General features: G+C 45.2%; 2 protein-coding genes across 2 annotated transcripts; both read left to right on the forward strand.

Moving 5' to 3' along the window:
- The first annotated feature begins 4,156 nt into the window (after nt 1–4,156).
- Nucleotides 4,157–5,107, forward strand: LOC110299310 (olfactory receptor 52K1-like). The gene has a single exon (XM_021168985.2). The coding sequence runs from the start codon at nt 4,157–4,159 to the stop codon at nt 5,105–5,107; it is 951 nt and encodes a 316-aa protein (XP_021024644.2).
- Nucleotides 5,108–14,317: 9,210 nt separating this feature from the next.
- On the forward strand, nt 14,318–15,322 carry LOC110297994 (olfactory receptor 52K1-like). The gene has a single exon (XM_085842543.1). The coding sequence runs from the start codon at nt 14,318–14,320 to the stop codon at nt 15,320–15,322; it is 1,005 nt and encodes a 334-aa protein (XP_085698669.1).
- Nucleotides 15,323–16,677: the final 1,355 nt, after the last annotated feature.

Here is a 16,677-nt window from a genome sequence, read left to right on the forward strand (position 1 = left end):
TGAATAGATGAAGGGCCATTTCCTGTCTTTGTCAGTCCTAAAGCCACCAACAAGCCACATTGTACTTACTAGAAAACAGGTTGTACACTGAGAAGGTGTAGTAGAATATAAAACACCTTTCCTTTTTAGCTTTTAACATGATTCTGGAAATTCTGGTTTATAAAAGAAAAAGACATAAAACAGAAGTAGAATAATTCTCCTGAATGCCCAAAAGAATCTCCTGAAAACATTTCAATTAATGAAAAAAATAATGACAAGATATAAAATAAATGTACAAAGTAATATCATTACTATGTAAAAGCGAAGGGGTTCAAAACTGTTATAGGCTTGTAACAGCCTCAGTGGAGCACACAGCAAGACACACAGGAACACACCAACAATGCAGGAGATGGCTCACTGTTCAGCAGTTATGTTCCAAGTGTGTCCCAGATGTCTGTGTTTGGCCCCAGGAATACAAATGCAGACAGAGTGCCTGCTCCCATGAACCTATACACATCGAACTATAAAGCCACTGAAAGATGCTAAAATAAGACGTGAAAACTCAGAGCATTGTCGTTCAGGGCTCGTGAGATGACTCAGAGGGTCAAATTGCTTATCTCACAAGCCTGACAGCTGAGTTCCACCCTTGGATCCCACAATGGAAGGAGAGGACCATCTCCTGAAAGATATCCTCTGACATGTATACACACAAACACACACACACACACACACACACCATACACACTTTAAAAAATATATTTGTAAAAGAACACCACACTTTGTTACCAGGCAGAAAGAGTGTGGCCAAGATTTTGATTCTCCACAGATTACTTTATAGGTTTAATGAAATCCCAATTTTTCAGATTGCAACAAGGTAATTTTTGAAAATTACCAAAGTGATACTAATGGTGGGGAAATTAAATAAGAAGAATGAAAGTGTTTCATTGGGAGTCTAAATAATGACCCTACAGTAATCAAAATGGTGCTGCGTTCTAACAACTCAGTGACCAGAAAGAGACCAGATTAAAATGGTCAAAGGTACGCAGCAAATAGACATTTCTCCTGAGAAAATGAATAAGTGTCCAGCAGACAAATGAAAAGATGCTCAGGAAAACACAAGCCAGACCCAGTGATGCACACCTGTAATCCCAGCACTCTGGCGGCAGAGACAGGAGAGTCATGAGTTCAAATTCAGCCAGTCTGCATAGTGAGTTCCAAACCAACCAGGATCACATAGTGAGATCCTATCTGAGTAGTAATAATAATAACAATAATAATATGGAGGGAGGGAAAGGGGGTAAAACGAGAAAAGAAGAAAGATTATGCATTGGATTATCTATGACCCAGCAATTTAATCTTCGGAACATAACCAAGAAAAATACATTGAAACAAAATACTCGTGGTAACATTACTGTAATAACCAGAAAAGAAAAATAATCTAAATGTCCCCTGACTGTGAGTGGGTAGACGGGATGAGCTGTCTACATGAATGTATTATTCTTCCACTCAAAGCTAATAAAATAAGCAGGGAGTGCTGGCATGCCTGTAATCCCTGCACTCAGGAGGCAGAGACAGGAGGATTTCTTTGAGTTTGAAGCCAGCTTGGGCTACATAGTGAGCTTCAGGACAGCCAGAGATATGTAGAAAGAACCTGTCTTTAAGGAAAAAAACTGAATAAAATACTGATATGTACTACAGTATGGATAACAGTCAGAAAAACACAAACCAGGTATGGTGGGACACAGCTGTAATGCTAGCACTCCAGAGTTCAAATACACGGCTGCAAAAAACAACAAAAAAACAAAAAACAAAACAAAAAAAAAACCTAATTTTTTCTTATTTAACTAATGGGAAATGTCCAGAGTAGACAAATCCACTGACTCAGAAGGAAACTTAGCAACTCATTGTCAAGAGTTTGTAGATGGACACAGAGCTTCTATCTGGGGCGTTGCAAGTGTTGATCGTGGTGGTCATGAAGTTACTAGAAGACATTGAACTTTACACTTTAAAGGGGAAGTCATGTGGTGAGTTACAATAAATATTTTGAAAATAGCATGATACTGACATGAGTAGAAATGGAACATCACTATCTAAATAATAATAATAACAATAACAAAAACAACAACCCCGGGGCTGGTGAGATGGGTCCGTGTTTATGGGCACTTGCTGCTCTTCCAGAGGATCAGAGTTCAGTTTCTAGCACCCATGTTGCATGGCTCACAAGCCATGTTGGGTAGCTGCTGCTCCAGGATATCCAGCAATCCAGCATCCTCTTCTAGTCTCCTCGAGCACCTGCACACATGTGTACATACCACACACACACACCACATACATACATGCACACACACACACAAATGTACGTCTTAAAAATAAAAATAAAAACCTCTGCCACATAAAATAACTCAATCTAGAATTAAGACAGCAACATGAAGTGACAGATAAGTGGAACAGTGCTGTTATCTGGATAAAACCAAGTTAAACTATCATGTCATGAATCAAATGAATTTCACGTCAGAACTCATAAAACCTTGAATATGGAAAGATGGCTCAGTGTGTGTCTCGGTTTGAATGAGCAATGTCTTCCACTTGAACTCATGTTTGAGGAGATTATAAAACCTTTAAGAGGTGCGGAAGTTATGTCATTGGGGGGCACGCTTCGTGGGTCTATACCGTAGACCTTCAAAAACTCTATAACAGCGTTCAACCTTCCTAATGCTGCAACACTTTAATACAGTTCCTCATGCTGTGGTGACCCCCACCACAACCATAAAATTATTTTCATTGCTACTTCATAACTGTAATTTTGCTACTGTTATGAATTGTAATGTAAATATCTGATGTGCAGGATCTCTGATAAGCAACCCCCATGGAGGTCACGACCCACAGGTTGAGAACCACTGCTCTGCAGCCCGTGTAGTCTCACTTTGCTTCTGGTTCCTCTGTGTGTGCGCGTGCGTGCGTGTGCATGTGTGTGTGCGCTTTGTGTGCTGGTGCAGATGTGGACCCTTGGCTTCGAGCTCTGTGGACTCTCTCTCTCTCTCTCTCTCTCTCTCTCTCTCTCGGGAACTATAAGCCAGAATAAACTCTTCCACAAGTCTCTCTCTTGTTTTTCATGATGTTTTAACACAGCAACAAGATTTAACTAGAACAAGGTAAAGTTTTTGCTGAACAAACATGAGAATCAAGACAGGTGGATCTCAGGGGCTCCATGGCCAGACAGGATAGCCAGCACAGTGAACAACCTGTCTCAAAAATAAGGTGGAGAGTTATACAGAAAGACACTCAGTGTTGACCTCTGGTCTCCATACCTTCAGGCAAGCACACTCATACAAACATGCAGATGCAAAAATTAAAACTCATATCCCAAAGAATAACAAAATACATTTACTATCTATTTGGCCTTTGAATAAGACAGGATTGTCTATGCTAAAAGCTAAGGAAATAATTTATTTTAAAAAATACCAATTAAATTAATTTTATAAATACAAACTTTTGGCCTTAATAGTACCATAAGCAAGCCGGGTGTGGTGGCGCACGCCTTTAATCCCAGCACTTGGGAGGCAGAGGCAGGCGGATTTCTGAGTTTGAGGCCTGCCTGGTCTACAAAGTGAGTTCCAGGACAGCCAGAGCTATACAGAAAAACCCTGTCTCGAAAAAAAAAAAAAATAGTACCATAAGCAAAGTGAAAATGCTAACAAGATTTATAAGCCATGCTTCAAAAATACATAATGACTGACGATTAAACGACGAGGTAAATACTAAGTTCCCAATAGACAACGAAGTCAACCATAAAATGTCACTTTACAACCACCATTGTTTAAAATCATGGTGGCTCGGTACAAGCACCACAAAGTCAGTGACAAGATTCATTCAACATCTCTGGAAATCCAATTGTCATCCAAAAAAGAAGTGTGACTATCACTTGACCCAGGAATTCTGCATGCAATATCTCCTCCTGTGATTTATTTGAAATGCAAGCAATGATTTGTGGAAGGATCTCATTAAATAAGGCTAAACGTCTTCTTTTTCCTCTAGAAATATTGGAGACTCATGAAAACCTAAGCACCCAGTCCAGCCTGGTGAGGCTGGGGCAGGTCCTAGCAGGGCCTTTCAGGGACTGAACCCCGGCATCCTGCCCCTCCCCTCTCCTTGGAGCCTCCCCGAGCCCTCAGGCGTCATGCCGGGGTGGAGCAATGGCACCTACAATGAGTCCTACACCAGCTTCCTCCTCATGGGCTTCCCAGGGATGCAGGAAGCCAGAGCCCTCCTGGTGCTGCCCTTCCTCAGCCTCTACCTGGTGATTCTCTTCACCAATGCCCTGGTCATCCACACGGTGGCATCCCAGCGCAGCCTGCACCAGCCCATGTACCTGCTCATTGCCCTGCTCCTGGCTGTCAATATCTGTGCTGCCACCACCGTGGTGCCCCCCATGCTCTTCGGCTTCTCCACACGCTTCAACCGCATCTCCCTCCCTCGATGCTTGGGACAGATGTTCTGCATCTACTTTCTGGTTTCTATGGACTGCAACATCCTCCTGGTCATGGCTCTAGATCGCTATGTGGCTATCTGCTACCCTCTCCGCTACCCAGAAATAGTGACAGGACAGTTACTGGCTGGTCTGGTGGTATTGGCAGTCACCAGGAGCACAAGCATTGTTGCTCCAGTGGTGGTGCTGGCCTCGCGGGTTCGCTTCTGCCGCTCAGATGTGATCCACCACTTTGCCTGTGAGCACATGGCCCTGATGAAGCTCTCCTGTGGGGATATCTCGCTGAATAAAACAGCGGGACTCATTATTCGAACCTTTAATAGAGTCCTGGATATGCTCCTGCTAGGCACCTCCTACTCCCGCATCATCCATGCTGCCTTCAGGATCTCATCAGGTGGAGCACGGTCCAAAGCCCTGAACACCTGTGGCTCCCACCTGCTGGTCATCTTCACTGTCTACTCCTCCACCATGTCCTCATCCATTGTCTACCGTGTGGCGCGCACTGCCTCCCAAGATGTGCACAACCTGCTCAGTGCTTTCTATCTGTTGCTCCCATGTCTGGTCAACCCCATCATCTACGGGGCCAGAACCAAGGAAATCAGGCAGCACCTGGTAAGGTCATTCCTGAGTGCAGGCCCCTGAATCTCCTATGATCAGTCCGTGTTGGCCCCTCAGTATTCCTGGTGAAACTGAGGAAGGCAAGAAATGGGTACAGAGGGACCAAACGGCTACCACCACGCTCATGCTTACTAGGTTTATTGTTTTGTTTTGTTTTTAACTAATTTAGCATACAAAACAATAGGTTTCACCATGGCATTTTCATTACACTTGTGTCCATGATACCATGTTCTAATTTGTCCCCTTCACCCACTGTCTCCCTTGTGCCCCATATGTCCCACCATCATTGCGGCTTTCCTTTCTCATTTTGGCCCGCCCGCTTTCAGATCACACGAATTCCATTATCCCTCTGATTGCTCCTTCCCACAAACTTCCAGTCACCTAGAATAGAGGTGAGGGAGAGGGGGCGTGTACCAACAGCCCCTTCAGCACTGTTCTCCCCATCATCAGAACACCGGATACCGTCTGTGCTCAGGAAGAGCATCAGTGTGTCCACAGTTACACAGCAAATCGTGTTAAAGCTACTGAGATGTAGTGAAGACATCCGTGTCTATTCCTTCTAAGAGCTCTCACCCAAAAAGACCTTCATGCGATGCAGGTTTGCAGATGGTGTTTTAAACGTGGAGTCTTAGAAAAACAAAATGAACCTTTAAAAATAAAAATTAAGAATGCATCTTGACATCTGGGTGCCAGCTTTTCAAAAGAGTCTATTACTAAGTACATAAACTAACAAAAAGTGTTCTCCATGCTCAAAAAAGAATCAAATGTCAGGCTATTCACAGACTATTCCAAGGTAATTTACTATTGTCCCAGGTCATGGCTCACGCTGATTCTCAATAGGACTAAGTCTAAAACCTCCTGTTTAACTATCCAGACGATTTCAATTGGTATCATATAGAAAATCCCTGACTTAGAAAATCCATAGGGCAATTTTGTTGTGAAATTATTCTTGAGAAAAATAAATATTATTGAGGCTGGAAGTGGTGACCCAGAACTATCATCTCAGCACTTGAGAGGTAGAGACAGGAGGACAGGCATGAATTTGTGCCAGCCTGGTCTGTCTAGCAGGTCCTAGGTCAGCCAAATCTACATATTAAGGCCCTGTATCAAACCAAACAATAATAAATTATTGTTATTAAAAGTGTCTGGGGCTATCGTGGCAGAACACATGCATAGCATGCCCCTCGGGGTCCTGGATTTGATCCTTAGCACTGAAAAGATCAATATTGTTGCTAGTAAGTAGGGGGAGGGGATAGAAGAGGCCTCTACTTGCTACCACATGGTCTCTGAAGGTGCCATGGCTCAAAAAGACACAGCTTATTAAATAATACAGATGCATTATTAAGAATTTTAAGTGGAGGCTGGAGAAATGGCTCAGCAGTTGGGATCACTTGCCCCTCCTCAGGGGTTTTGTTTTCTGTTCCCAGCACCCATGTCAAGTCTCTCGCAGCTGCCATAACTCTAGCTGACCACCTAGGGCACCTGCGTACATGGCACACACATGAATAAACAAATATGTACATAAATAAAAATAAATGTTAAAATAAAATGGAGGCTGGAGAGACGGCTCAGTGGTTAAATAAGCATACTGCCCTTGTAGAAAGCCCATTCTCGGCACCATGTGAGACAATCTGTATCTCCAGCTCCAGGATAGCCAGTGCCCTCTCCTGGCCTCCACAGGCACCTTGCCTTAATGTGCACACACACACGCACACACACACACACACTCATTTAGTTTAAAATACAATACATTTTAATTGAAAATCTCTCTCTGTGTGTCTCTCTCTCTCTTTCTGTATGTATGTGTATGTGTGTGTGTGTGTGTGTGTGTTTTAAGACAGGGTTTCTCTGCATAGCTCAGCTATCCTAGAACTCACTCTACAAATATGGCTGAAAAAAAATAAAAATAAAAAAATAAAATAAAATAAACCAGGCTGGCCTAAAAATCTGCCTGTCTCTGCCTTCAGTGCTGGAATTAAAAGTGAGTGTCACCATCACCAACTGGCAAAAATAAAAAAATAAAAAAATGTTTCTCTTAGCCTGAAACAAAAGTATGATCATATGAAGTAAGATTAAAAATGAATTGCCTTAAATCATAAAGTATAATATTCTAGTTTAGGGTTTGTATCTCTAAATTGTATTTTACTTTAACAGATTCTTTGACAACCAGAAATTTGTAATCATTTAGTATTAATAAATATTTACATGAATAAATAGCTGAGCCTCCTCTCAGTCACTCCTAGTTGATTCCTTGCAAACTGTTGGACCAATTATAACAATTATATAAATTCCCACTAGCATCCTCTTGTGGCACTTTCAAGAACTGTAGGAGATGGCTCAGCTCCATAAAGGCTATCTTGGGAAGACAAACTTGAAAACCACTGAGGGATCTTTCCTGGGATAAAAAGAAGAAGAAAGAAGAAAGAAGAAAGAAAGAAAGAAAGAAGAAGAAGAAGAAGAAGAAGAAGAAGAAGAAGAAGAAGAAGAAGAAGAAGAAGAAGAAGAAGAAGAAGAAGAACAAGAACAAGAAGAACAAGAAGAAGAACAAGAAGAAGAACAAGAACAAGAACAAGAACAAGAACAAGAAGAACAAGAAGAAGAACAAGAAGAACAAGAAGAAGAACAAGAAGAACAAGAACAAGAACAAGAAGAACAAGAACAAGAACAAGAAGAACAAGAAGAAGAACAAGAAGAAGAAGAAGAAGAACAAGAACAAGAAGAACAAGAAGAAGAACAAGAAGAAGAACAAGAAGAACAAGAAGAAGAACAAGAAGAAGAACAACAACAACAACAAGAACAAGAAGAACAAGAAGAACAAGAAGAAGAAGAAGAAGAACAAGAACAAGAACAAGAACAAGAAGAACAACAACAACAAAAAGAACAAGAAGAAGAACAAGAAGAACAAGAAGAACAAGAAGAAGAAGAACAAGAAGAACAAGAAGAACAAGAACAAGAAGAACAAGAAGAAGAAGAACAAGAAGAACAAGAAGAAGAACAAGAACAAGAAGAACAAGAACAAGAACAAGAAGAAGAACAACAACAACAACAAAAAGAACAAGAAGAAGAACAAGAGGAGGAGGAGGAAGAGGAAGATGAAGAAGAAGAAGAAGAAAGAAGAAGAACAAGAAGAAGAACAAGAAGAACAAGAATAAGAAGAACAAGAACAAGAAGAACAAGAACAAGAAGAACAAGAAATATTATAGACGTGACATTTTAGATAGGCAGTGATGACCTTTGCCCTTCATGGTAGAAGGTTTTGTGGATTGGTTGCTGTCCCTTTCCCTCCACTGGGAGTCCTTCATGTCTACAAGAGGCAGCCATTTTAGGCTTCATACCCCCCCCCCCCCACTGCTAGGAGTCTCAACTAGAGTGACCTCCACAGACTCCCTGGAGCCTCCCCTGCCCCCTGTCCTAGGTCTCTAGCACATCCTAGAGGTACCCCACTGCCCAATGCTGATTCTCATTCTCTCTCCCCTGCTCTCCTTACCCCTGCTCGGTTCTCCTCCCACCTCCTCTTCCATCCAGTTCCCTCCCTCCCTCCACCTCCAAAGTCTATTTCATTTCCCCTTCTGAGTGAGACTCAAGTCCTTGGGCTCTCCTTGTTATTTGTCTTCTTTGGGTCCGGGGATAAGAGTCCTACAAATAGTCCAGGATGGGGAACAATGAAGCTCAAATAGGAATTTTCAGATTCTTCTATATGGATTTGACTCCATTTCCTCAGATGCCACAAACAAAGAAACAAGCAAACAAACAAACAAAAGACCCAGAGCCTCTCTCTTCTCTTAGGTTATGAGAACTAAATAAGAGTTTACAGGCCAGGCATGGTGGTGTACTCCCTCAATCCCAGGAGGCAGATGCAGGCAGATCTCTGTGAGTTTTTTGAGGCCAGCCTGGTCTACACAGGGAGTTCCTGGCCAGTCAGGCTACCTATTTATATCAAGAGAGAGAGGGAGAGAGAGAGAGAGAGAGAGAGAGAGAGAGAGAGAGAGAGAGAGAGAGAGAGAGAGAGAGAGATCATTATTAGATCATTGTATCTGGCCACAGCTTGATGTAGTTTGTGTTCTCAGGAGATGACACACAGTAGGTCTTAGTATTAAAGCAGGAACAGTGGGAAGCAAGCTGGAAAGCCAGCATCAAGCAATCAGATGTTTGTTTGTTTGTTTGTTTGTTTGTTTGTTTGTTTCAAGACAGGGTTTCTCTGTTTAGCCCTGGCTGTCCTGTAACTCACTCTATAGACCAGATGATCAGATTTATATCATGGAAGACTTTCACAAAGACAGAGTTAAAATTGTGGTTGGGATATAGTGTATGAGAAAAGAATATATTTCCAATTTAAAAACAAAAACAAAAACAAAACAGAAGTTAAGCTAGCAAAACATTGAGACTCTTTTACTAAATTGCAATGAATATCCTGTTCATGCACACATGCTATTCTCTCTCTCTCTCTCTCTCTCTCTCTCTCTCTCTCTCTCTCTCTCTCTCTCTCTCTCTCACACACACACACACACACACACACACATACACACAGCCAATGTACAAACATCAGAAAATTATAAGTGGTGTGCCTGTAATTCTAGCACTTGGGAGGCTGAGGCAGGAAGACAGTGAGTTCTAGGCCAGGCTGAGCTACACTGTGAGACCCTGTCTCAAAGGTGAGGGTGAAGAGGAAGAGAAAAAGAGAAAGGATATATAACAAGCCAAGGACATTTCATTTTTATCAAGTGAGTACAGACTAAGACAAAGTTAGCCAATGCACTCTCACCTACTGAGTGTCAGACAGAATAGTCACAAGCTACAAGCTACTGTCACAATGATCACACTAGAAATATTATTAACAAGGACAGAGTGGTTAGTGGTAGAAGGAGTCATGGGTGCAGGTATGAAACAGGGGCACCCATTGATGGCTTTCCTGGCTCTGACTGCTAGCTCTGTCCCATCCTGGAAAACATGGGTGGTAGGAGTATTTCTTCTTCTTCTTTTTTAAATTGGATATTTTATTTGTTTACATTTCAAATGTTATCCCCTTTCCCACCCACCTCCAAAACCCTCCATCCTATCCCCCTCCTCCTGCTTCTATAAGGCTGTGCCCCCAACCACCCACCCACACCCACTTCCCCACCCTCGCATTCCCCTACACTGGGGCATGGAGCCTTCACAGGACCAAGGACCTTTCCTCCCACAGATGCCTGACAAGACCATCCTCTGCTACATATGAGGCTGGAGCCATGGGTCTTTCCATGTGTACTCCTTGGTTGGTGTGTTTTAGACCCTGGGAGCTCTGGGGGGGGGGGGGAGTCTGGTTGGTTGATATTGTTGTTCTTCCTATGGGGTTGCACACCCCTTCAGCTCCTTCAGTCCTTTCTCTAATGGTAGGATCATTTCTTTCTTTTTTTTTAATTAGATATTTACTTCACTTATATTTCAAATGCTATCCCTAAAGCCCCCTATACCCTCCCCACCCCCCGTGCCCTGCTCCCCAACCCACCCACTCCCACTTCCTGGCCCTGGCATTCCCCTGTACTGGGGCATATGATCTTCGCAAGACCAAGGGCCTCAGTAGGAGCATTTCTAACAGAGGAAACACCAAAGGATGGCAGTGTTTGGAAATGAGAGCATGACTCCAGTGCACAGTGTGATCTACGGAAACTTCCAACAAGCAGTTAAACAGGGCCAGGCACAAGGTGTCAACCTGGCTGTGGGAATATGGAGTCAGTGGGGTTGATGGGCTGCTGACCCATCATAGGGACGAAAAGGTGCGGAAGGAGTGGGTGAGAGAGTCAGAGTTGAGTCTTGGCAAACTACTCTCTGCATACAAGTACCTCCCTGTTGCCTAACTAGTCTCTGTCAGGAGATGTTCTCACTCACACTAATCCCCACCTACAGGATCCTGGTGACCACTGGGGCCCTGGTAATTGGCTAAGTCAGACCTGAAAGGGAGCCTCAGAGCCCTTGTTCCCCTCAGGGAGGCATAGAAAGAATTTAACTCACCCTGGCAACTGGGGACTGACTTGACCAGTCTTTACTTCCCCTGCCTGTATGAGTCCTGGTAAGTAGGAGCCTGTGTGCTTAGCCAAGCAGGGGTGTGGGGAGGCTGTCAGAGAGGAGAGGAACGAGGGCAGCAGCCAACTCCTTCTGGCCCAGTTCATCTGGCCCAGTGCTTCACCACTTCCAATCCAGGGGGAAACAAGAGCACGCATTCACATTCGCAGTCTCTAACACTGGTTTTCAGAGCCTTTGAGGTTGGTTATGTCTTCTAAGTCATCTTCTGAGAGGAACCCAAAGCCGTATTGTAGCCGGCTGAATCTGACTTATTCCTCTCTTCTTGCACAGAGGTAGACAAATTCTACAGGTGTGCCTCTCAGATGTCTCACTCATCAAACCCCCTCTCTTTCACAACCATCCTCTCCTCCACATGTAGACACAACTACATTCACCCTGCAGTTCAGTGTGCCTGAGGCCAGCAGGACAGGGTGTCTGTCCTCACAGAAAACATAGCCAGTGCTATAAGAAAGGGATCTAAGACTGAACGTCCCTTTTCTTGACATATGGGGACTGAGACTGCATGATCTGTCTAGAACTCTGGAGTAGAGTATGTGTCTATGCACACCAACCAAGGCAGTGGCCCTTCCTCTGTCCCCAAACTCTCTCTTCGTGTCCAGGACTTGGGGGTAGGCCTGGAGCTCACTTCTTTCACTTACTAGAAGGGAGCATGGAGAAAGAAGCATCAAGCCTGGTGTGGCGGTTCATGCCTGTGCCATCACAGCACTTGGAAGGCACTTGGAAGATAGAAGAGGGAGGACAGTTTCAAGGTCATCCTCTGCTACACTGTGAGTTTCAGGCCAGCCTGGAAGACATGAGATCCTGTCTTTTTTTTTTTTTTATAAATACTCATGAAGTGACATGATAACACATCTTTTTTTTTAATATTTATTTATTTATTCTATGTAAGTACACTGTAGCTGTCTTCAGACACTCCAGAAAAGGGAGTCAGATCTCCTTACAGATGGTTGTGAGCCACCATGTGGTTGCGGGGATTTGAACTCAGGACCTTCGGAAGAGCAGTCGGGTGCTCTTACCCGCTGAGCCATCTCACCAGCCCGAGATCCTGTCTTTAAAACAGAGAGAAACAGGGAGAGAGAGGAGGAGGAGGAGGAGGAGGAGGAAAAGAAGGGAGAAGAGGAGGAGGGAGAAGAGAAAGAGGAAAAAAGTTGCTCACATCAGCCTCATAGATTTCACCATCCTAAAAAGCCAACATTGTAACTCCCCCCCTCACAGCTAGGATTGCTGAAATCCCTTGACCACCAGAGTCACACAAGTGGGTGGCAGGACCAAGTTTCCCCATGACATATCCCCACCATGCTGTCCCCATAAGCTCAGCACACTCCAGCTTTGGGTCATCCTCTTCCCAGCCTGGCCTTCCTCCAGTCCAATGCTCTTTCTTCTTTGCAGTGTCAGCTATGCTTTTTGCTGCCTCCTTCGAGGTGAGGGAACCCACACCCAGTACCCTGTCCTGTCAGGACCACATTTAGACCAAAACAAACTCCTATCCCTAAAGCCTCCTCTAAAAGGTTAGAGGTGTGGTGGCATACATTTTTAATCACTTAGGAGGCAGAGGCAGATGTATCTCTGAGTTTGAGGCCAGCATGGTCTACAGAACAAGTTCCATGACAGCCCGGGCTACATAGAGACACCCTGCCTCAAAACAAACAAACAAACAAAAACACAGGTTTTATAGATTAAATGGGCTCTGTGTGGTTCCTGGGAGCACACCCAGGAACAAAGGAGGAATATTCAGAGAGATGATGGTAGCTCCATAAAAAGTCCTTCCTAAGGATGGGCTCTGCCCCAAACTTGGACAGACTTGTGGTAAGACGGGTTGTTTTACAAGCAGATAGACACTCCAAAATAAAATGGGCTTCAAAACAAAATAAAGCCTTACCTACATAAGCCATTGTTCTTTCCAACATCAGTGAGCTGTGCTCTGACCAAGGCACCCGGCAGAGAATCACATCCCTGCTGAAGGGCCTGACTCTTCCTCCTAAGTGTCTGCCCTCTTCTGCTGCCCACAGATTCCTCAGCTCCACAGGTCTCTGATACCAAAAGGTCTCTGGTCCTGTGATTCCAGGGGAGCCCAGAGAAAAACAAGAATGAGTGCTCAGCCCCCACCCCTGTCCCTTTCTCACTACCACTAAATGACTTGAAATATGAGGTGTCCTGACCTCCTTATCACTCCATGCACTTTTCTGAGAACCTAAGCCCCGAGTCATAACCTCAGCCTAAGCCTCAGGCCCAGGGTCCCCACTCCACACCCTCCTCTGCTCAGACTCTGGGGTCAACCTAGGATGGATCTGCAACCTAGGAGGTCTGCATTTCTAAGGAGATGGCTGTACACTCAGGGTTGAAGATAATGGAGCATCATATGATGGTAGGGGTGGGAGGAAGAAAGAGTCAGGGGAAGGAAGAACCAAGGGAAAAGAGTTGAATGGCTCCATCAGATGGGGCCGTCACGAAAGAAAGAAACTGTCTCTCACCCCCATTTCTAGGCTTTTTTTTTTTTAATGTAAGAAGTACCCTGTAGCTTCCTGCTGTGGTAAACTATCTCCCGTTGGGGTGTGGAAGACATGTCAACTCTTACCAAAAGCGCTCGCTCTCGCTCTCTCTCTCTCATTCCCAACCTAATGCCTTTCCATGTCTTCAGGTGGGCACAGCACCAGGGGCCACAACAAATGTCCAGCCACCTCCTCTGTAACTCCTGTATAGCAAGACTACTCGAGCGTGGGTTCTCCCCCACCTTGGGATTTGTCACATCAGCGGCAGCCAGAATGGAAAGGGATTCGTGTCAGCACCCATGGGTTCATTGCATCCTCTCCCTTGCCACTCTGATCTCGTTCAGTACAATCTGAATTCCTTCAAGACAAGAGATAATGTATTACTCACCAGGTGTTCTAAATCCCTGGTATAGAAACTAGCACAAAGTAGGTCTTCAGTAAGAATTCATTAATGAAAAAGAAGGGGAAAAAAATGGAGGGCCATGGAAAGTAGTTACTTCTTAAAGTTTCCCACTATGTGCTAACATACAACTCTCCATTTCCTCCATAGAAATGCTGTAGTTGATGTCTACACCCAGTCCAGCCTGGTGAGGCTGGGGCAGGTCCTAGCAGGGCCTTTCAGGGACTGAACCCCGGCATCCTGCCCCTCCCCTCTCCTTGGAGCCTCCCCGAGCCCTCAGGCGTCATGTCGGGGTGGAGCAATGGCACCTACAATGAGTCCTACACCAGCTTCCTCCTCATGGGCTTCCCAGGGATGCAGGAAGCCAGAGCCCTCCTGGTGCTGCCCTTCCTCAGCCTCTACCTGGTGATTCTCTTCACCAATGCCCTGGTCATCCACACGGTGGCATCCCAGCGCAGCCTGCACCAGCCCATGTACCTGCTCATTGCCCTGCTCCTGGCTGTCAATATCTGTGCTGCCACCACCGTGGTGCCCCCCATGCTCTTCGGCTTCTCCACACGCTTCAACCGCATCTCCCTCCCTCGATGCTTGGGACAGATGTTCTGCATCTACTTCCTTATTGTCTTTGACTGCAACATCCTCCTGGTCATGGCTCTAGATCGCTATGTGGCTATCTGCTACCCTCTCCGCTACCCAGAAATAGTGACAGGACAGTTACTGGCTGGTCTGGTGGTGCTGGCAGCCACCAGGAGCACATGCATTGTTGCTCCAGTGGTGGTGCTGGCCTCGCGGGTTCGCTTCTGCCGCTCAGATGTGATCCACCACTTTGCCTGTGAGCACATGGCCCTGATGAAGCTCTCCTGTGGGGATATCTCGCTGAATAAGACGGTGGGACTCACTGTTCGCATCTTCAACCGAGTCCTGGATATGTTCCTGCTAGGCACCTCCTACTCCCGCATCATCCATGCTGCCTTCAGGATCTCATCAGGTGGAGCACGGTCCAAAGCCCTGAACACCTGTGGCTCCCACCTGCTGGTCATCTTCACCGTCTACTCTTCCACCATGTCCTCATCCATTGTCTACCGTGTGGCGCGCACTGCCTCCCAAGATGTGCACAACTTGCTCAGTGCTTTCTATCTGTTGCTCCCATGTCTGGTCAACCCCATCATCTACGGGGCCAGAACCAAGGAAATCAGGCAGCACCTGGTAGCTCTGTTCCAAAGGACTCAGCAACAGGTCTTCACTGAGAAGCCCCAGTCCCTGCCCTCGAATAGAGAGCTTCCTGGATGATTGTCCAGGATTTGTGGATCTCAAAATCACTCTCACTATTCAGTGAAGGAGGGGCATTCAAGTGGGCATTCCTCTCTGGTATATTTTGTCTCGGCTATTTTAGTTCAGCATCCTATTTAGGAGAAGGGTCTATTCTATATCTCCAGCTGTCTAGAACTCCTTAAGTGGCCCAGGATGACCTGGAACCCAAACAATTCTCCTTTCTTAGTTTGCCAAATGCTAGCATTAGAAGCATGAGTCACAGTGCCCAGCTTATCTGCACTCATCTTGGAGAGCCTCATGTCTGCTTTCCAAAAAAGCACCTACTCACTCTGAACTAGCAACCAAAAGCAAGCTCTGACCCTGGCTTGAAGGTCTCCCCACTTCCTCTGCATATGTTTTAGTCCTGTGTTTATTTATTCAGCCATAAAATGTTTATTCTGCATACAACATTGGAACTCAATGATTGCAAAGAAAGAAAAAATTATATTTCTCTAGAAGGAGGTCCCAAATCTACCACTTTATGACAATGTGATATTCAATAGTAGTTTATGTGCAAAACTCTGTGGCAAGGAGGAGGAGGAGACACTCACTAAAGGTAGGAATGTCTCACAGAGAAGGTGGTTTACCCCAGATAAGGAAAGAAAGAGAAGATGTGGATAAAGTTTGCAGCGTAGAAAGAACACGGGGCTCAGGAAAGGAGATCGTGGATCAGTCACTCACAGATGGTAAGAGCACAGAGCAACCCTAGAATTCCCCACCCCGACCCAGGGTCTTTGCCTTCTATTCTGCAAAATGGAGGCAACATTTCCTGCCTGATAGAGACTGAGCTGGTTGAAGGAGAGCCATGGGCTGATGCATTCAATGAGGTGCTGCATGGACCTAAAAGAGTAGAGCAGAAAAGCCAAATCTTGAAAGAAAGAAGGACCCTTCCATTGTTGAAAGGAGGGCTGAGGGCTGCAGACTGCACAGCTGTCTTACATTCCCAGAGACCCTTGGTCCACACACAGCTTGCACTCGACTGTAGCAGGCAGCACAGGGGAGCTGGAGCCCTGAAGAGGGAGTCTGGCTTCTGGGTACAAGGATAGATGAGACTGGAGTGTTCGGGAGGAGTGGAGAAAGCTTCAAGTCCTAGAGGTGGGAGTGATGATCAAAAGTAGGGATGGGAGTGATGGCCCAAGGCAGGACCTTGTTTGTGACCTGTATGGAGGTAAACGGCCATTAAACAAGGATGCTAAATAGATCGTTGAAAGGGTGAGCAGCTCTCTAGTCCCTCCTATCCATGTTGGATTGGCTTCAGGATCCCTCCCAACACCAAAACTTGCAGACAGTCAAATCCTTTGCGTAAATCCTTTCTTTATGAAAACAGAAAGGGC

This window comes from Mus caroli, unplaced genomic scaffold (assembly GCF_978045245.1).
Source record: "Mus caroli unplaced genomic scaffold, Mus_caroli_1 scaffold_8, whole genome shotgun sequence".
NCBI classification, from domain to species: domain Eukaryota; kingdom Metazoa; phylum Chordata; class Mammalia; order Rodentia; family Muridae; genus Mus; species Mus caroli.

Excerpts from the sequence above, each read along its gene's own strand:
- LOC110299310 (XM_021168985.2), top strand. The coding sequence starts at position 4,157 with ATGCCGGGGTGGAGCAATGGCACCTACAATGAGTCCTACACCAGCTTC.
- LOC110297994 (XM_085842543.1), top strand. The coding sequence starts at position 14,318 with ATGTCGGGGTGGAGCAATGGCACCTACAATGAGTCCTACACCAGCTTC.